Source organism: Cordyceps javanica, chromosome 6, assembly GCF_051103115.1.
Source record: "Cordyceps javanica chromosome 6, complete sequence".
Taxonomy (NCBI): domain Eukaryota; kingdom Fungi; phylum Ascomycota; class Sordariomycetes; order Hypocreales; family Cordycipitaceae; genus Cordyceps; species Cordyceps javanica.
Window position 1 is genome coordinate 427580 of NC_139300.1, and position 21790 is coordinate 449369.

General features: G+C 50.6%; 3 protein-coding genes across 3 annotated transcripts; 2 read left to right on the forward strand and 1 right to left on the reverse strand.

Annotated features, from left to right (window-relative positions):
* Window positions 1–513: 513 nt before the first annotated feature.
* V2A60_008595 (uncharacterized protein) lies at window positions 514–2199 on the reverse strand (the record flags this gene model as incomplete). Its single annotated transcript, XM_083259867.1, has 1 exon — window positions 514–2199. The coding sequence occupies one exon, from the start codon at window positions 2197–2199 to the stop codon at window positions 514–516; it is 1686 nt and encodes a 561-aa protein (XP_083115993.1).
* A 1002-nt stretch (window positions 2200–3201) lies between these two features.
* V2A60_008596 (uncharacterized protein) lies at window positions 3202–7233 on the forward strand (the record flags this gene model as incomplete). Its single annotated transcript, XM_083259868.1, has 6 exons — window positions 3202–3305; window positions 3360–3936; window positions 3992–4139; window positions 4192–5535; window positions 5589–7156; window positions 7201–7233. 6 exons carry the CDS (start codon window positions 3202–3204, stop codon window positions 7231–7233), a joined length of 3774 nt encoding a protein of 1257 aa, XP_083115994.1.
* Window positions 7234–16933: 9700 nt separating this feature from the next.
* On the forward strand, window positions 16934–19135 carry V2A60_008597 (Alpha/Beta hydrolase protein; the record flags this gene model as incomplete). The annotated part of the gene is made up of 1 exon (XM_083259869.1): window positions 16934–19135. One exon carries the CDS (start codon window positions 16934–16936, stop codon window positions 19133–19135), a length of 2202 nt encoding a protein of 733 aa, XP_083115995.1.
* Window positions 19136–21790: the final 2655 nt, after the last annotated feature.

The window sequence follows — 21790 nt, forward strand, 5'->3', positions numbered from 1 at the left end:
TTCGAATTGGTTTTGTGACGGGGGACAGTCGCACGACTCGAAAAAAGTGACATGGAAGCGCGGAGAAGCAGTCAAACGTACCCCCAAACATACAGCGCTGAGCAAAGAAAAGGCCAGCTACCACAGCAAGTTCGTGATTCAGCGATATGTTTGCATCTGTCAAGTGCTCATGAGATGAATCATCGACACATGCACACGCGACACCGGCATCCTATTTAATTTCGCCACCGACGCCGCCTTCTCCGCTGCGGACCGGGTTTGGAGCGGACTTTACCATTGGGTCCAGGAACCACCGGCGTATCGTAATCAGTAAAATGATTGGTGAATGATCACGTACATCTCGTAACAATAAAGGAACTTCTTCTTTCTCAATAATCTGTATTAAATTGGGAAGGGGGATATAATCGTGCAGTCTATCATCTTCGTCGCGAACCCTACCAAATAATCGTTCCTTACTCACACGCGGAATCCTTCGAAATGTTCTTGTTCGCTTTCACAAATCATAAAACACTGTTACAATCGTGGCACATCTGCGTCCAGGCCTGATGACCGTCTTCTCTCCTGTAGCATCGGGATGCCTTCGCCCGCGCTGTTCCTGCGTACGCCGCCCGCCGCCGCTGCTGCCGCCGCGGCCGCCGCGCCCGTGTTGTTGGCGGCTCGGATGCGACCCTCTTCGCGGCTACGGTTCAGCAGCCAGTTGACGTGCATGCGAATCATGTTTATGTTATTGCGGAGTTCCGTAACCTCCTCACGGATCGGCATCACCTGGTTCAGCGTCCACATGCTCTGCCGCGCCTCGAGATGAGTGAGGTTCTGATGGACCTCTTCAAATCCCGCGTCCAGGTCCTGCATCGTCCGGCTGTCGCTAATGGCCGATTCCCCGGTGCCGGAGGCCGCGCCGCCGATGCCGCTAGCGCTGCCGCCTCTGAAACGACGGCTGACCGACATTTCGTCCAGCTTCCGCGTCGTCTCCGCCTGTCGGGCCTCTAGGTCGTGGAGCTGGCTGCTGAGGTCGCCGTACGACTGGATCACATCACGCTGCGAGCGAATGACGATTCCTGACGGCGTTTCTGGGTGAAATGCACAGCAAATCGTGTGGGTGCCAATCTGGCCGCGCATGATACGGGCTGGGCAGCCGAGATTCTGGTAGGGACAGCCGACTTCGACTCCGTCGCATTCCAGATCATGGTGAGCGTCCATCTGTGACCGGACAACCATCTCCCAGCACGCTTCGCATCTGGTCTTACTCTTGAGGCAGGATAGTAAGTGGAGCTCAGAATCCACCTCCTCGATCCTTTCCAGGCACGCCACGCAAGACGTCTCTTTGTGGTGGCATATGTCGTCGGTGGGTTTCGAGGACAGCTTTTTCGTGCAGTCCTTGTCGGGGCAATAGTATTCTCGGTATCGACACTCGCTGGAAGCGTGCTTCTCAATCATTTCTCTGCGCAGCTCCTTTGTGCATCCTCTATTCGTGTACGGGCACTTGACAAGTAGCCCGTTTAGTTGCGTGCGAATAAGCCGAGCAGCGCTGAAGCAGTCTGCCCAGAACAACGGCTCTCGGTCAATAGGGCAGGCTGTTCCGGACGGGCTTGAGGCTATGCTTCGTCGAATGCACCTGTAGCAAAATGTATGGTCGCACGGCGTCGTGACGGGATCGACGAGCGGGTCGTGGCAAATTGGGCATAGCAAGTTGGTGTCAGGCTCCGCGACGTAGGAAAGCGAGTACATGTCAAATATGCACTGGCCGCCGTAGCGCTTCGGAATGTCGAGAGACGACTTGTGCGGCGGGAGAAGCGGCCCCGAGCGGCGGTCCGTATTGATCGTCGAGCCGCTCCCACCACCGGCGCCGGCGCCGGCGGAGAGGGACCCAGACGTGCGGCGACGCAGGCCCCTGAGCGCGCCGCCTTGCTGCCTCATGCGGCCGTGGATCTCGGGTGTAATGTAGAATGCCTCGGGCGACGGTGGGCGGACAAGGCTGGTGACGAGGTCGGGCGTGGCCGAGGCACGGCGCAGGTTGCGGCGGGCGAATCTCCGAGCCTCGGCGGGGGTCATGCGCAGGCCGTCGTCGCTCGAGTCGGAGCCATAGTTAGGGGACAGCGAGACGCTGACGCTGGTGACGATGGACGATCGCGAGATGGGCACGTCGGGGGCCGTGGCGTTGCTCTCGCGCCGGGTCGGTGGCGGCGTGGTGCTGGCCATGACTTGTGACGTTTGCCGGCAACGATTTTCACGATGGCGGGCTCTGTGAGGGCAGCGTCGCGGTGACGAGCCGATGCATGTCAAGACGGCTGCGGAGCCTGTCGTGTACTGCGACGAGGACAAGATAAGATGGGACAGCTAGGTATGATGGTTGATGTGGACGGGAAAAAGGAAGGCCGGCCATACGGGGGATGACGGATGCAGGGAGAGGAATGTCGCGATGGTTGTGACATGTCAGATGTCGAGGCCTAAAACAAAAGCGCTGAAGCCGACGGGTTACTTACTCAGTACAGGGCAGGGCTGGCCGCTACTAATAAAGCCGAGGGCAAACCCGTCGGCCGGCCCACGGCGGGGACTCTGGCGCCGCGTCTTCTGGTTACCCCACGGGGCATGTCGGCACTCACCGCGTCCGAGGTCTTGGCTGTATCATGAGACTTGTTAGATAGATATTAGTGACTGTTTACAAACCTGAAGCTATCGGCCAAGGCAGAGTACTCGTACTCCTCAGCTGGTGCCATGAACTCGTGTGCTAGGGGTCACATCAGCGCAGCTCTACCCGGCGGCTCAAATACAAAAGGCCGACAAAAAAACATGATCCTGGTGCATCAAGAATAACATTATTGAAGCAATAGCCAATGATCTAGATGTACAGCCTCATACAACATGTTTTTCACTCATTCTGCCTTCTCTGGACGAATAAGGTTCAATCTACGACCTACTCTACCATAAACACAAAATCACCCATTTACTTTTGAGCCCAAGGTCGCTCGCCCGCCTCTGTAGATCATTCTGGGCAGCCTGATTTGCGTTACCTGGATACTTGGTAACCTGACGGAGACTGACAACACATCCGTGAATGAGCTGAAATGCGAGTGAGCCTCCACTTTCAGCTACCAGTCCTGCGCCGCGTCATTCCTCGTTCCTCCGCAATATTGACAAAAAGATTTGCCTACAGGTAAAAAGCACGCCGAGCACGGCGGATGAATAGAGCGACCGGCCGCAATGGGGAAAGAGGACGAGGCAAACCGATTTGCTGAAAAGCACGGTCTGTTTCGCCTACACCCCGCGGAGCACGACTCTTACGATGCCGTCGACTTTCAAACAGAGTACACATCCGCTCACAGCCCGTTACAGCCCACAGCACTAACCGTGCAACGCAGTATCGTCGCTCTCCACGGACTTGGAGGCCATGCGTTCAAAACCTGGACCAACTCGGACGGACATCTCTGGCTACGAGACTCACTGCCGAGCCATGTCCCCCGATCGCGAATAATGACCTATGGCTATGACTCGTCGTTCAAGTTCAGCTCGTCGCGGGCAAAAATTGTCGATTTTGCCAGTGAACTAGCCACACGGCTCGATTTAGAGCGTGGACACGTTGCGGAACGGCACCGCCCTCTCATCTTCATCTGCCACAGTCTTGGTGGCGTTGTCTTTAAAGAACTCTTGATCACCATGTCACTACAGACTGAACGATACCAGAACCTCGCCAAGAGTGTGTCGGGCGTCATCTTCCTAGGCTGCCCTCATCGCGGATCGCGGATCGCGTCGACGGCGCAGTTGCTCTCCAAAATCATTAATGCAGCAACACTAGGGCGGGGGGTCAGGACGGACCTGTTGAAAGCTCTTGAACGCTCCTCGGAACAACTCCAGGAGATTTCCCGAAAAGCAGTTCACCTGCTGGCCCCTTTGACCATTGTCTCATTCTATGAGACTAGACTTACAAACAAAGCCTACGTGAGGTGGCCTTTGACATGGCAAGCGGAAGTGTTGCTGATAATGTACAGGGCAGATAGTCGAACCTGCATCTGCAATCCTCGAGATGCCCAATGAGCATGTGATGCCCCTTAATGCGGACCATCGTGAGCTCGCACGATATTCTCCTAGCAGCCCCCAGCGATACCTCCCCGTATGGAAGTTTATTCAGAGGCTGGTTGAAGGTCAGAAAAGAGCAGCTCATTCTGCGGCCCGACCTATCTGACACTTGGATAGATGCTTTTCCGTCCTTGGCTCAGGATAATCGACTTCTCTTGAACGCCCTGACGTCTTGGGAGTTGAAGTTGGCGAAAATTCGCCCAGCCAAGGCCCGACCAGGGACATGCCGCTGGATCTTTACAAGTACCGTATACAACCGCTGGATCAGGCACAAAAAGCCCTCGATGCTGCTGTTGACGGGCACCCCAGGATGTGGGAAAAGTGTCACGACCCGATATATCGCCAATCATTTGACCAGCGTCGACCATGCCAGAGCTAGCACCAGCTATGTTGTCATCAGCTACTTTTGTTCATACGTCGAGGCTGCTTCTGATGCGGAAGTCATGATGCTGCGGTCATTGCTGTATCAACTCGTGCAGCACAAACCCGAAAGTGGTAACATTATCTGGAATCATCTCGCAACCAACCCTGGCCAAAGTACAAAACTAACCTTGGAACTCGGAAACCTGTGGGGAGCACTCATTGATGTCCTGTCAATGCATTCGACAACGCATGTTTGCCTGGTTCTTGACGCCGTGGAAGAGCTAGGCAACGACACTGCGAAGTCTGTTTTGAAAAAGTTGGATCGGATGACTGTATATCTTGGTGATAAACAGCCCAACAGTCGACTGAAACTGTTCATATCCAGTCGCCGCAGTTTTTCTGAGAGCAATATTAATTGCGAGCTTCTGCGTATGCGGGCACACGACACAAATTCAGACATAAAAGCCTACCTCGATCAGGTTATAGAGGAATTCGCTCAAGAGAATGTCTCCTTCAATTCATCTACGTCGCAATCGATGAAGCGCAAGATATCGGAGAGCATCTCGAAGTCGTCAAATGGGACGTTTCTGGTAGCGGTTTTGTCATGGGAAAATTTCCGACAGGCAACAAGATGGTCTCAGAAGCTGGTTCAGAAGAAGCTGAAATCCATCATGCCCCTCATGTCCAGCATGGAGGGTTTTTACGACAGAATGCTGCTCAAAGCCGACGAGGACGCCCTTGCCGATGCCGAAATAGTGTTTTCCATTCTGGGTACCGCCGCCAGACCACTGACAGAAGAAGAGCTTGAGGAAGTTGCGGGCATGTGTCTTGCAGGCAAAAACATCCGGAAGTCAACAAACTTTTCGCCTTTCAGAAATCTAGTTCAAGTAGTGGAGTCAAGATTTCCGGGGCTGATAACAGTTCAAGAAAATCGTCGAGTAACCCTCATTCACCGGTCGTTCAAAGACTACCTTGACAACAACCACAAGGATCATCAGAGTATGAAAATGGAGCCACGCTACTTGATACGCGCGTGCCTACAATACCTTCAACTCAGGGACTTGATACGGGATGCCAGGTCGGGCTTGACGCGATACGGTTCGTCCATAAGTCAAAGTTTTGAAGCTCGCGGGCTAATTCCGGTGATGCAGAGCTTCTCGAGCTATATCCGCTCCTCGATTACGCTAGCAACTATGTTTTCTGGCACATTGAGAGCGTGCATATCCGGGACCCTTTATGGCTCTTGTTTGCAAATAGCGCCGAGACGTACAGTCTCTATACGTTGCAAGCGCTTCAGGCGAGGGGCGCCGCAGTGGACACCTTGAGCCCCTTACAATTTGCTCTTGAACGTCTTCCTGCAGCAGACATGTTATCCTTGATCTCCAGATTTCACGACCATGGCTACGACCTGAACGAGTCGTGGTCGCGGTTGACGTGCGGTAGGCCACTGCAGCATTGCTGCGCTAATGCCAAACAGCCCGAGAAGCTTCGCGCTGCTTCTCTTCTCCTTGATCTCGGTGCAAATCCTAGCCTACCCGAGTATCCTTTCAAGTCGAACATTGTGCGTGCCATGCAAAATGAAGCCTGGGAACTATACGATAGGCTGCTACACCATCCCATGACCGAAGCCAACGATCGCGACCATCGAAACAAAGGACTACTTCACCATTTAACCTCTATCGGCTCAATGACACGCATCTCTCAGCTTATTGATACGCTTCATGATGTTGATGTGAATATCCAAGACGAGGATGGCTACACACCGCTTCACACAGGCATCTTCTCAAACAATGTGGATTTGGTACGGGAATTACTTCGCGTTCCAGGTATTCGACTCGAACTCACCGACCATGCTGGTCGAACCCCGCTCTCTACAGCCACATACTGGGGTCTTAAAAAGATGGCTCTCGTGTTGATTGAGCACCCTGCGGCTTTCAAAGTGGTGGATAAAGACCGGTCAAGCCCTCTGATTGCCGCTGCCATTCATGGCGATGAGACGATGTGCAAGCGGTTGCTCCAAGCATGTCATTATAAGAATGTCGCTTCTCACCAAGACGTCTCCGGAAAACGACTGATTCATCACCTAGCGATCAACGAATGGGGGAGCATGATTACGGATTGCCTTCAACGCGCGTACCCGCTCATAAGTGTAGACGCCATCGACCATGCTGGCCGGTCGAGTCTGCATTACGCTTCATTGCTCGGTAACATTGAAAGCTGCACCGCTCTTATCGACGCTGATGCCAGCTTGAGACTGCAGGACCGGACCGGCAGGACCGCGGCGCATGTTGCGGCCGACAGTGGCTTCAAAGATACTTTGATGCTTTTGCTGCGAACGGGGCGTGTGGATGGCAATCAACGAGATCATCTCGGCCGAAACCTGGTGCATTGGGCTGCGACATTGGACTGCTTGGACGTTGTGCATGAATTGTCTCGTCAAAAAGACATTCGCTGGGCGCAGAGAGATAATTACGGCAAACAGCCTGTCGACATTGCTTACATCTACCAAAGCAAGTATGTTGGTCAATTTCTCACCCGGAAAACACCGAATCCGAAGCAATACGACTGGGAATCCATGTATAACAGCCCATTTGTTGATCCACCACCCGAAGGTGATCACTTTGAGCCACACGTTTTTGGCAGGTCTTTGTCCATGAAGAGAGATCCTGACGAGAACGGCGCCCCAGACGATCCGGAGCGCCTTGCATCCTTGCAGATGGTAAAATACAAAACTTGGGAAGATACTGATAGACTACGTTGCAGTCGAAGAAGAGGCGAGCGCAGATATCTGTGTAGAAGCTTAAGCCTCAACAGAGACATGCCCTTTGACAGGTTCAGGCTTTTCGACAAGCCCCGCCCCCGAGAGAGAAGCATGAGCCGAGACATGAGCCGGTGTCGCAGCATGAGTGCCGAACGTGGCCGTCCTTTTGCCCGAGTCTTGCCCTGGGACTCCATCCGGTACTGGGACGAAAGCATGCGCTGGGACAAGAGTATGTGCTGGGAGCTTAGCAGACAGGAGGGCGGTGGTGACAGCCGGAGTTCAAGCCGGAGCGCGAGTAGGGGTAGAGGCCGCCGACGTGTGAAACGTAGCAAGAGTTTGGAAGACGTTGTATTCTGGGATGCATATAGGCCCAGAGTTCTACTGACCCGGCATCCGAAAATCACCGCGCCATGAATCTGGACCGTAATGGACTGATGGGCTGCTGTACTGAAGCCCTTCAATGCAGCCTGGCATAATGTCCATGCGGTCAAACAACTCAGCCCGAGCTGCACTTGCGCGCACATGGTAACCGCCAAGCTGACCGAGTCTGCTGCATAACGAGACGACAAGAGAATAGGATACTCCAACAATCACATGAATAACACAAAATTATATGTGTGAATACTGTCTAGCCAATAAGATCACTGCAGTGAATGCGGTAGCTTAGAGCTCGAGGCAGAGGAGCAGAATTCTTTTTGCACACTCTCAATAAAGTCACGGCTTAGATGATTATCGCTGTAGCTAAGCGGAACAGATATTTGAGCCAAGTCGTAGTAGTGGCAGCTGGATTGTTCCGAGGCAACAGCTCCAAAGGCGTGACGAGGCGCACAAATGACAAGAATAATAGATGTACGTACTTTCAAGTGAATTGAGCCGTATTATCGCTTTCCATATTGTCAGTTCAAAAGAAGCTACATGACCTCGTGAACAATGAAAGCGCCACATGCAGCCCGTCTGCGTGTCGGTGTCCCCCCGTCCCTGTGCAAGAGAGACCGGTTCGCTGCATTCTACGGTGCGACCGACCAGTTCGAACGACGACCGAGTCTCGAACCCAATATGGCAGACTGTCGGCTGCAGTTGAAAAATGCATATATGGCATGGAGTATTGATTGTTGTCGCAAACCGTCTCTATCGGGCTGATCAGGCTGGTCGTAGGAGCAGCGCTGCCTTTGGACATGGTTATGGAGTTTTTTATGACAGAATAAAGATTCACTTTCACGTTAATAGAGGAATCTGCATAGATAATAGGTGAAGATTAATAACGCAAGCTGACACTGATAAGAAACGTAATCAACAAGAATAGTAGAGAATGTATTCTACAATGAAAGCGAATGGCATGCATGATATTCCTGGTCAAAAGCATGCGCTAGCATTTGGAATCACCGGGTCTGTACTCGGCCATTGGTGTTTCTGAAGCCTTGCTCCTGATCGGCATTGCAGTACCGGGTGAGATGTGCAGACTGGGTAAAAGGAGAGAGCCAAAGAACATGATCAATCGTCTTGTGCACGACATTTGCGATCGGGGGTTTTATGATGTTGACCAGCGTTCATTGGTCTTTCGAGGGCGAGATCTAGATGTAAATAAGGAATAGATGGTCAATTCAGGCTGAAACGATATACCGGCTTTAGCTGCGTCATCCGGGTAACCCAGGGAGTAGGGACTCATGATTGTGACAATTCAGTATAGACTCCGTATGTTTATCCAGTTTCTCGACGGCAGGGAAGACGTAGTCCCTTCAGGCAGCCACAAGGGTTGTTGAAGAGTGCATCTGGTGCTCTGGGTCGTCGGCGAACGATCTTGCAGTCGTCATATTGAGTTACATTATTGGACTTGCAGGCGCTTACGAGCAATACTGTGTTGTAAGCCGTTGGTAAATTGCTCAAGATTATAGTTACGGTGATCCACTGTGGCACATGCAAACCGGTGGTCCATCGTCAGCCCGAGTTCTTGGGTATATTGCAAATATTGCTGCAGAGAAAGCACCCAACACCAAGTTGGTAATTGACTCTCGGGACTTCAAGATGGACTGGAGATTACGTTGCACCACGTCCGGCTACGGCTAGACTTCTTTTTTTCTGCACGAGCTGCCGCATTCTCTGCATGATGGTTCGTCAGATATGATGCCTCTCGCTCCAAGTACAGTGTATATATATTGCCTGCTAGGGAGCTACACCTTCAGTCAGAAATTATCCTGACCAGTGCGCAGGAGGGGCACATGCTTGTCGCGGAGCGGAAAATCTGCCATGAAGTGCAAAGGAGAATAATCGGTTGATTACCGCATTGATTCGTTGAGGATCTCATCTCGTATTCTTCTTGCCTTTTTGTCTTGACATGCGTCTACACGCCTAAATATTCCATTACGGGGCAAATATTCAGGTGGGAATTGAGTACATTGCGCAAGATGTAGGAACCTTATTGCATGACTTATTATCATACTTGATTTAAGCTCGGATTTCATGTAAGCGAAGGTAGAGCAGGAAACCCCGGGTACATGTGCCACACACCTACATCGCTATATATCCGGGACAAAAAAACCGTTTCTCTTAATAATACATTTCTCTTAATAATACATTTGATGATAATGTTCTCGGTGGATGGATATTTCGCAGCAACACTCAGCGCACCGGGATTACGTCGTGCCAGCCGTGTCCTCAATCTAGCTGCCAGAAGTCTGTACGTATCTATTCGCGTTCGGACCCCGCCGTCTGCCAAAAGTACCTGGTAATGTAATTTATATGTACAGAATACCTGGCAGCTATCTGGCTGGATCATTCAAAGCCGAATTTTCAAGTAATTTTAAACAGCGGCTCCGTCATTCAGTCATATTAAAGCTCTGCTAAGCGCACGGCACAGGTAACTGAGTGGTCCGGTCCCTGGTATCGTGACCCAAAGCTGCCTCGCCAGCAGTGGCCGAGGCCTTTTTTTTTCATGCTATACAGTGAAGTTTCTGTAGAAGAAGACATTGATAACTTTCACAGTTTTCGTAGAATAGGTTCGACTGGCCGGGAAACGTGGGGAAGACGGGGATGCATGGTCAGCCGATGTTCCGGAGCAGCTAAGGTAAGTACATGCAATAAGATTGCTACATATATATATTGTTCTCATGTTAGATGTGACTGGCCCAGGAAATCCGCGTCAGTTGAGGTCTAGACTCTGGAGATTGTCAGACTAGCATGCAGGTCTTCGCACTGGTGCAACAGCCACAGAAACAATATCGCAAGGCGTGTGGTTGTGTCTGTCACGATGGCTTCGCAAAGTGAATGCTCTTCCACTTTGTTGCATAATTGTGATCATGTCTCTCTACATGTCTTTTACTACACCAAGCACACTCGATTTCATTCGCCCTCAGCAAGTTGTGGGCGCCGAGAAACTGAGACGGGGAACGCGATCAAAGTATAAATACACCTCGGTGCTCCTGAAACCTGATGGGCTGATAATAGCAGTCAATCCACACACTTGAACTTTTCAGAATTAACAGCTTTTCACACCCATCATGCACTACTTTGCACTTCTACCCATCTTGCTCACCTCCTGGGCGGCGGCGAGCCCGGTGGATGGCGTAGGTGTCCAAGAAGACGACACTGCTACTATCTTCGACAGAACGGATTTTATCGGCCATAATCAAACTATCAGAGTGAACGGCATTTGCGAGGACTTGACCTTTCCATTGTGGGCAGATTGACGTCAGATTCCTCCCATACTATACTAACGTAGTGATATAGCTCCTCTCGAGGCATCCAATCTCTGCGTTTCAATGTCCCTGGGAAAAAGCGATGTGATCTTTACAGGCATGTCCGACCTGAAACACTGTTACGGCATGTGGCTCCAGATTAACTAACAATGAGAAGTTGGACGGGTTGCCGATGGCAAGACAGAATTGAAACCTATACGGAGAGCCAGAAGTGGATGCAGGTGGTGACTCACTCGATCCTATGCGCGAATCTCCCCAGTTAAAACAGGTAGGCTCTGGCCAGCAACTGCGACGGACAAAGTTTGTGCGGTGTTGCTATAATACAGACGTTTGGGACAGAGCAGCAGACTATGGATTGGGTTCCTTTTTTTTCTACCATTGCCTATATACGACAGCGCCTCGGTGTAGGTTTTTTGCCGTTACCCAGCTTGGTTTTTCCCTACATCGTAATGTAAATGCAGAGGCTCTACAATACAATTTTATTGACAAAATTCGCCGTCAACGTGCGCCAAGAAGAGGAACAACAAGTTGCTCGATAGCCAGTGATGATGGAAAAGCTTTTTACGCAATTTTGAAACAGTCATTTCGAGTAAAATCACTTTATTGCTACTATGACGAGCAGTGGCAACGTCTGGCGTCGACAGAGTAGCGAAGCACAGTCATCGCCAGAGGTGTGCAACTGAATTACCAGTCCCAAACTGGTCGCATCGGCCCATATGGTGCAGCGTATGTCACTGAGATCTTGTCGTGAGACAAACTTGGTGGAAAGCCAGGACAGTAACCAGTGCAGCTGCTCAGCGGCATACATTGCTCTTCTATAAACTCTTGCGAGATCGAGGAGCTGCTGTTGTATACGCAGTGGTTCTCGTTCAAAAGCCTGCCCGGCGAATGTGATTCTCCAATTCTTGGAATCATGGTCATCCCGGCTTCTGACCCAGAAATCGCCTGGGAAATGTTGCAAGATGCAAAAACAGGGCATCTCGTTATTCTGCGCCAGGCTCGAATTTGACGATTGATGATGACTCGCCGGTGATGATGCCAGCCCGGGCCAGATGCTCCAGAGCGGTTTTGGCTGGCAGCTTAGGCGCAAACTAGTTGTACATAAGATTGTATCCATATTATTCTTTGTTTGCGCGTGTGGCGTCTCGCTGAGCGCCTGGAATCTGCTTAAATAAGTTTGGCAACTCTCGGGCGGATTCGCACTAGAGCAGCCACGGCAACCACAACCGCAACGCAGATCAGTATTTTAGATGTTAAATCTTGAAAATGTACAAGGCCTATACAAGATTCGTTCCAGAGCTTAGCACCAAATGAACAGCTTCCCCAGGAGCTGTTGTGTTCAGTGCAAGGACGTGTAAGGAGCAGGACAACTGCATTGCATGTGGTCCTATCGAATAGCCTCAATACCTGATGATGTCACCTTTAACAAATACATCCCACTATTCGAGCTGTCTATAATAGTATAGATTGTGACTGACGATATTTCCACTGCTATTCGACCGAGACTGTGCGGTAGGCGTGACAGCTTGAGTGAGAAGAAGCAGCCTCGAGCCCCCCTCCAATTTGGCGGCCGACTGCTCTCTTACTGTCTTGACACTGTGGAAGGAGAAGGAGCATCTTTGTGGTTTTTTCTCCTGAGACATCGCAAGATTTGCTCCGAAAACTGTATCCCTGTCATAATTGACCTCAGAGACATCACCAAGGTAATTATAAGCGATATTATAATAATAGCCATCGATTCTGCGATCGATTCTGACGAACGTAGAGCATATTCAAAAACCCCTGAAAGCGACAAAGCCAACAGTTCAAAGCAGAGGAAATAAAAGGAGCCCAAGCCAAGAAGAAGCTTGTCGGTAAAACTCCCCCACAATTCCTTCACTTGAAGGTAGAAATCTAGCTTCGAACCTAACTCTTCCATGTACGCGTGCGTGAAGACCTAGTTATGGAGACGCGGCATTAGCTTGCACTGGACATCTAGGATCTTAATTACATACCATGCAGAGGTCTTTCTTTGTCAGAATATTTTTACCAGAAACTTCGGGATGGGATACTCTTGATCCATTGTCGACAACTCGAGCTTGGAGGGCAGTCATCTCAGAACCGCCCCGTCGAGGATCTTCCGCCGCAGCGTGGCAGTCTGCCCTCGATGATACTGGGCGCTGCTGCTGATGGTGGTTGTGGTATTGAGGTTGAATGTCATCACTGAATGATCTATGTATTCGCGCAGCTCGTACGATGCTACTGATGGAAATTGATGTGTGCCTGGCTGTGGATGACTGACTTGCATCTTTGACATATGTAGCTCGGATTAGTTTTCAGACTCTAATAGAATTCCAATCTTTCTTACCGTTAGATGTCTCGACTAACGCTAGTAGAGGCAAAAAAAGAAGCACAATTGGTATAAGCTGACCGAATTTGGGCTCGAGTGGTAATCCGGCATTCGTGAGGAAGATGCCAAGTTGGCTGACACCAAAAGTAAGATAAAAGATGATCCACATTACCTCCCAAAGGAAAGATTGGATAAGCGCATAATTCAAAGCAAATATAGCTATTAAAGCTGTGCATTGTTTCGTTCTTTTCTGCGATCCGGGTACCAAGCAGGTAGCCACGATATATCGCCACCAGTGTAATTTCTGTACCATAGGCAACCTTGCGTGCGTCGAAGTCAATGTATTTGTCGTATCATTTCTGGACAGCAATCCGGTGCAGCGTTGAATATCCCCATGCAAAAGCATCATGACGATGAAAATTCGTTCCAGAACTCCCTTGTTTCCCGCGTACCTAGTAATAATAGTACCGCCAATGCTAATATTACGTAGTGCGCAGGCGACGGATGAGAACGGATGTTGGAGGAAGCCCTCTGACTGCCCAAGCATGAGATTAAATAGCAGAGCAAGCAGTATCAGAGTCATAATTCTCAAGCGCAATTTACGAAAAACGGTCGGGGTTACCAGAAAGTCTCGAAGTACAGTGACGCATGATAAGTGCGTCAGAGTGGCGAAGAAAGCTGACGATACGGCAATTTGGTAAGAGTAGACTGACCACTCCCTTGCGTAGTCTTTCATGAAACACATGACATTTGTGGCCGTCAAGAGAGCGAGTCCTGTGATGAGCTGCTGGTCGCTAATGGCGAGGATAAATCTTTCATACGCCTGAAGCTTTTCCTTTTGGCGGATTGATGTATTCTGACGCGCAGGCTGGGATTCAATGAGAGACTCTGAGTGAAGCGGCAACGTCGCACGAGACGGTGGACGGTAACAGGGGAAGAAGGTTGACAAAAATTGGATGTCAAGTCCGTGATAGCGATCTGTTGGGAGTTTTCGCCCGACGTAACCCCATAATATCGTGAGAACAGTAGCGATGACAGAGAGTAAAAACGATGTTACCACCTAGACTATATCAAAGATCTGAACTGAAATGTTTGGAATCTTGGGGAAAGCGTAACTCACGCCCCAACCCGCGACATCGGGATCCGCAACGTCACGTACGCAACATTCTGGGTGGTAACTTGTGTTTAGGCATTCAGTATAGTTGTAGCGAACTCCAGACATGATAAAGTACCCTGCAGTACTATCAAGTAGTAGTTTATGGCAATATAGACTGTAGTGATCAACGACGCTTGTGATCAAGATCCTTCACTCTCCGCACTTGCGAGGAAACCGTGGAGATGGCCAGTGTTTTAAATGCAGTGAGCTTTGGCAAGTGAATAAGCTTAATCAATGCATCAAAAAGTTCAGCCACACTGCTCGAAACGGAAACTGCTGTGTACATCATGCACGCCGCGGGCCCGTCGCATTCCGTCCTCGCCATCAGTTGGTCTGAACAATAACGAGGTTGGCCACCTGCATCATGCGGCCCGTCTCCAGACCTTTGCCATGGCGCAAATCCAGTCCATAGCGAGGAGTTTTGATACAAAAGCTGAAGGCTGCATTGCATATGCATGCATTGCGTCCCAACTGTCGCCCCTCGACAAATTCTTCACACGCCCGATCTGAATGCTTGCCACCTCCATTGGCTGGGATATGCAAAGGTGAAACGCACATCCGCGAGTGACGGTATTGTCGAAAACAGAGAAATCATAAGAGCAAGAAGAAGCATTCCTGAGAAAAGTTTTGGGGGCACACTGGGCATATTTGCTGGCCTGCGGACACTACCTCATAGCCCGCGTAGTATGGAGCTTTCCGACTTTCCACCGCGCAGCTTCAGAAAATACAAAATCTCTTCGAAATTGTGCAGAAAGATGCACAGTGAGTTGCAGAGTTTCCAAGGAAAACTCCTACTGTAATCTCTTCATCTCGTCACCACCATCAGCGCGATACAAAGAGTTCGGCACAGTCTCATCTTGGCCTGCTGTTCGGCACAAAGAACTCGTTCAAATGTATCTATACCCGAGCTAATGATAGTTAATAAATGTGATAAAATGTACCAAAAGGGGAAATACAAAAGCTGTCTGATTTTTCTTTGCAGCTTTACCCGTCATGTACAGTCCAGGCTGCCTGCCACTTGACTAGTTATGATTTGCGCGCTTTGTGGCGTCTTGGCCAATGTATGCCGAGCATGGGCCAGCAAACCAATGACTTCACCATACTTCGGAAAGATAATTGCCGATGCATCATGCGAGGTGTGTACTCAGTATCGCATACGTTTATCTCTACCTCGACCTGGAAGAAACCAGTCGTCTGCATCAACGATTATAGTCGTCTTCTTTGTTGGGCAAATGCAACGTTCTAGTTACTGCATGCAGTTTGGCGAAACCGGTGCACATTTGACATGCTTGAACGTGATTTGGGGGCATGTGTTGCATTATTTGCTTAGCGGACTATCATAATTGCATGTACTTGCCAGGATTGGCTCTGCGGAACACGGCTCAGAGAGCAGCTACCTGAAGTTTCGGTTTGTAATCTTGTAGTTGTGTTGTCTCGGATATTCCTTTCGCATGTAATGGTCGCTATAAGTTTTGGCGAATTTTCTTGTCCAAGTTCTGGCATTGTTTCAGCCTGGCTGCCATCGCGACCAGCGACACTATGATGGAGCTCCAATTCCCACTATCATGGCGCTTTTGTAGCAACTATTAGGGTCAATTTCAAGAAAATTTTGGCTAACTGTCATAAGTTATACAACTCCCCTCGAGAGCATGATATCTTCGACAGCCGCAGGCCAGACCGGTGGCTTACTGCCCCAGATGCCTTGGTTGGTCCGCCTGCACTCTTGACCGATCGTGATTATTCAGTCGACACTGCGCAAGTAGTGCAAAACACGATCACGAAAATGAACCGAGACCGAAAAGGCTGGTGCTGGCATCACTGCTCATTTACTTGGGAGTTTCGTTCGATTTGGTAGTGATAACACACCGGCTAGCATATGGTCACGTCTATCTACGGATACTCTGTACGGATTAGTTAAGTTGGTAGTTATGGGTTTTCACATGTCAGCAAGTGTCAGCACCAATAGCTCGCGTGTCCCCCGGACGGACAGGCCACAATAACGGAGTACTCCGTACGGAGTAGTAGAAACGCTATTACGATATTTGCAACCCATTTACGGCTCCGCTACCCATCTGATTGGCGCAGCTACAGCCAGACTAACTAGTGACAGTACATTCTTGGGCAACGTGTCTGCTCTCATCACGCGGGGCACTGACTTTCACAAGCCAGCCCCAAGGGTTTGCGGGCACTTGTACCAAGGGAGTGGACAAGCTTTCAAACAAGCCAAAGTTTTCCAATCCTCTTCTTCTCCTTGTTCAATACCATCAAAATAGTTTTCCAGCCCATCCTCTCCACTGTGCTTGTTCACAGCGCTCAAAACATACTCAGGATTAACCTCGCAGGCATTGCCACCAAGAACCCTAACCCACGACGCTATCGTGGTGGCTGGCTCTACGTCACAATTTACACGTGGGCAAATCGGCAGACTGTCTCAGCTGCTAAACACATGATGAAGAGAAGATTTTGCACATAGGCTCAAACTACATTTGCATATTCAATCTCGAGCACTCGTATCCCCGATCCGGCTTCGACTCGGCGACATTGCCAGTCTCGCCACAATGATTGACCACGTCCTGGGCCGGCCCTCGACCAAGTCGCGACGCCTCCAGGTCCTCGCCGTGCTCTCCCTCTGGGGCCTGTACCTCCACAAGGGCAGCAGCCACGGGCCCCCGGGCATCCGACACATCTCCCGCCTCTTGAGCAGCCGCCTGACGTCCTGGCAGGTCTTTGTCCTGACCATGATTTACATGTACGCGGCGCGCAACTTCTCCGCGCTCGTCGGCCTGGCCAGCCCGGAACCCATGGCCAACATGTACGACACGACCTACTTTCGCGCGACGTGGGTGCTGACGGCCATGGATGCGGGCTTCTGGACGGCTATGAAGATTCGCACCAAGTGGGCGCGGGATATCGCGAGCGTCGTCTTTTCCGTTTTCTACCTCTTTGCGGCGGAGAGGGCGGACGAGAAGGTGAGAAAGGTGAGGGGCATGATCACGGTCGAGCACATGCGCGTGGCGTGGAACAAAGGGACCACGCCGTACCTGAGGGTGATGCAGAGCCTGATGCGCCCGCGATTTACAAAGTGGCCGCCGAGACAGGTCCGTATACCGAGACCGGCCAACAGCGACTACAAGGAGCCCGTGTCGGCGTGGCTGTACTTTGACGGACCACTGGCAGACTTGGTGAGCCACACCCGCCTGATACTGGATGTTCCCGGCGGCGGCTTTGTCGCCATGGACCCGCGATGCAACGACGACAAGCTGTTTGCCTGGGCAACCAAATCCGGCCTGCCGATTCTCAGCCTGGACTACAAAAAGGCGCCCGAGTTCCCGTACCCCTACGCGCTGAACGAGGTCTTTGACGTCTACTCCACGCTGGTCCGGACGCGCGGCAAGTGCATCGGCATGTCGGGCGAGACCATTCCCAAGATTGTGATTACGGGCGACAGCGCCGGCGGCAACCTCACCGTGGCGGCGACGCTCATGATCCTCGAGACGGCCAGCACGCCGTTCCGCAAGTCGCCGCGGGGCAGCACGCTCCCGCCGCCCGACGGCCTCGTGTGCTTCTACCCGGCGCTGGACATGAATATCGGCAACTGGATGACGGACGAGCAAATGTCGCTGATTCGCGACCGCAAGTTCCGCCAGACGAACCGCGCCATTGTGCGCAAAAAGAGCCGCCAGTACACGGATGTTGTCGGCACGCCGTACCACTCCGAGGATGAGGACGAGACGTCGCCCAAGGACACGTCCGACGCCTCGGGCCGCGTCGTCGACCCGATGGACAAGCTTCAGGACTCGCGTCCGGAATTCTCGCACAGCGGCCCGCAGACCCTCAGCGCGCCGACATCGCCGGTGGCGACTACGACGACGACGACGGCGACGGCGACGACCGTCTCCCACCACCCGGAGCCGATGAAGACGCGCCTGGCCACGTCGTCCATGATCTCGTACGTCAACGACCGCGTGCTCACGCCGGAGATGATGCGCGCCATGATCATCCTCTACATTGGCGAGCACAACCGGCCCGACTTTTCGCAGGACTACATGCTGAGCCCCGTGCTCGCGCCCGAGTACCTCCTCGCCAAGTTTCCCAAGACGTACTTTATGACGGGCGAGCGCGACCCCCTCGTCGACGACACCGTCATCTTTGCCGGCCGGCTGCGCCGCGCCAAGGAGGCCGCCCGCTCGGGCTTCCTCGCCGACGCGGCGGCCGACGCCGACGACGCGCAGGCCGACGACACGTCGCCCGAGGTGGTGCTGATCCCGGGCGCCTCGCACGGCTTCATGCAGTTCCCGGGCATCTACCCGCCGTCGTGGCGCCACTTTGAGCGCAGCGCCGACTGGTTCGACCAGCTGTTCGTCGAGGCGGACGAGGCGGCGCGGCGGCGGAGGCAGAGGCAGGCCCGCGCGCGGCGCGCGACACGCAACGACGCCGACGAGGACGACGACTGGAGGAAAAGGAAGGCGGCGGCGGCGACGATGACGGCGGCGGAATCGAGCGGCGACGAGGACAAGCCTCTCGAGATCAGCATGACCAAGCTGACGCGGGGCCGGAGCGCGACCGTGACCAAGGAGGACGGTAAAGGCGAAGAAGAGGGATTGAATGGCGATGGAGGGTCCGGGGAGGCCGAGGAGAGGCCGAAGCGCAAAATCAAGCAGAACAAGAGCTTGCTGAAACTCAAGAGCACAGATGACCTGCTGGGGCGGCGCATGGCTGGGGTAGCGAGCGGGCTGACGGGGACGGGTGACGAGGATTAGACTGTACATTTAACGCCTTAATCTTAGTGTGTTTTTTCCCCAAATGGAGGCGCGTCCTATTCTGATCGAGTACATCTACGTCATCTCTACAGCCATGTTTGGTTTTTGGACGGGTTCGGGCCGCACTTGGGTGACATTACGATCATATCCATCGATCGACCCGAATCTGAGTTTCTGCATTATATGCCACTTTTATATGTATCAAACACCCGTATTCTATCTCAAGGACCATGGGTCTACAGACTGAGATTGGTGATGCGCTCTATAATGTTCGCATTGGTTTAACAGCCGGTATCTTAACAGGGTGATGAAAGAATACACATACAAACTCCCCCTCCCCCACCACTCTAGCATACACGTACTTGAATTAAATAAATACAGCAAAATGTGCCAAGTAAAGCCTATGTTTTGCATATTTTTTCGTCTCACTACATGGCCTTCAAGTAAGCGCCACAGAGATTAGAGGTGACTGTGGAGCGAATCGGCAGCCACGACAACGATCAAGTTTCCAAACTTTTGATTTATATAGAGAATTTCTAATGGTAATCTGAAAATAAGATTTTTGAGTTTTTTGCCTCGATACAATATTGCATGTAGGTTTTCCTTTGATTGAAGAGATGATCCAAGGTTGTGAGTGTTGGGAAAACTGTAGTAGGATATGTACATCTTTGTTTTGAGGAAGAGTCGTACGGATGGAAATATACCACCCTTTTGACCAATTTAAGCCCGTGGCATTGAGCTTGCGCGCGCAATCTTTGGGTACGGCATGTCGAAGCGGATAGTGGCTCGGCTTCTTGGTGGAGGAATGACGTGGTAGTCGGCAATCACGGATCAGCGATCCACTGGTGGATATGAGATGGACAAGGCGGCGCAGTCTGAGGAGAGGACTCGGCTTCTTGACTTTTTCTTTTATTCTTGGTTTCAGTGCCCTGCCCATAACGTCGGCCACCCACTTGCGGCCACCCCCCCATCCGGGCCGCCCTTTTACACCAAAATACACCTTTTTTAACTTACTTTCTTATATCTACTTCTAAGGGAAGAAATATATAATAATTCTTAATATATTATTTCGAAGATAAACTTTCTAAATATATATAGCTTGCTCTATTTTCTAAAATCTAAATAATATAAATAATTAATAAAAGACTAGGAAAAGTACTCTCTAGTAAATTCTATAGAAATTTTACTTTTTTTTTAAGAATATTTTCTTATTTAAAAATAACTAAAGTCTATAATAAATATAATAAAATCCTTTATAATAATAGAAGTCTATATTCTAAATTATAGAGCTATAGAAAATATAGAATAATATTTATTAATTAGGTAAAATTTCTCCCTAACTAAATTTTCCTTACTTTTAATATTTTTAGGATAACTAATTAAGAGCTTATTAAATAGACTAGGAATTTGAAAGATAGATAGTCTATTATATTAACTAGCTATATTAAAAACTTCTAGTATTTTAAAATTATCCTTAAATTCTAATAATTAGAAATAAAGTGTTAAGGCTTACTAGTATTTTACTAGTAAACCTTAATATTTTTTAAAAATTTCTTAAAAAAATTATAAGAATTAGAGGAAATTAGCCTAAGTTATAAAACTCTAAATATAGCTTTATTATAACTACCTAATAATTTAGTATATTAAATTATATCTTTACTACCTATTAGTATTCTATTATTTGATGTTAAAAAACGCCTATTTTGGTGTAAAAGGGCGGCCCGGATGGGGGGGTGGCCCGCAAGGGGGTGGCCGACGTTAATGGGTGGCTGCAGGCGACCCAGCAAGCAACGCAAGTCCGCGACTGGTTGCATGATGAGAAGAGAGATGCCTCACCCGCTGAACCAAGGCCAAATGCCCCCCCTTCCTTTCCTTTTTTTTTTATCTATTCTCATGTTTGCTGGGATGAAAGGCCTAGCGTAGCCGTTTGATCCGAGAAGGTGCATAACAGATGGCGTCGTTGCAGAAGGGGGGGCAAGGATAATTGTGAAGTCTGGCTGGCTACGGTGAGGCCGCGGCTGAGTAGTTGGAGCACGGAAAAGGACGATTTCTGGAGTTTCAAAAAGAGTGCGTCACAGCAAAAGGACATGACTATGAATTCAATGCCTCCACATGAGCTCACGGCTAGAGCGGGAAAACCTTGGCGATGAAGCCACAGTATTATTGCCCCGCCATGGTAGCTCCAAGACACTACGCAACTAGTCGATGTTGTTAGTTTGCCCATTTGCCAGTGCTGCATCTCGCCGGCGGGGTTTACGTGTTATGCCTGGACAGAGCTCGATTGGCCCGGAATCGCTGGTCAAAGTCGCTTGCTTTTGTGGCGGTGTCGAATTGGGCCAGCCAGGTGCACATTGGCCGGCCCGTGGCCTACATGTCCGTCTCCAGACGGCTAGTCCAAGCAGAGGAAGAGGAAGGGGGAGGGGGAGAAGGAGGATGAGGCTTGAATTGCTGCCCCTCTCCTCCTTCAGCTTGTTAAGGTTTATAGCTCCCATCAAGCTTGCCCCTCCTCCCTCTCGTCTCTTTCCAATCTCTCCCCCCTCTTCTTCTTTTTATTTACTCTGCAGATACTTTTTTTCTTCTGCCCCTCAAGTCAAGTCTCTGTACCCGGTTTATATTCATTTCACATAAGAAAAAGCCATCATCCGTCAAGTCACC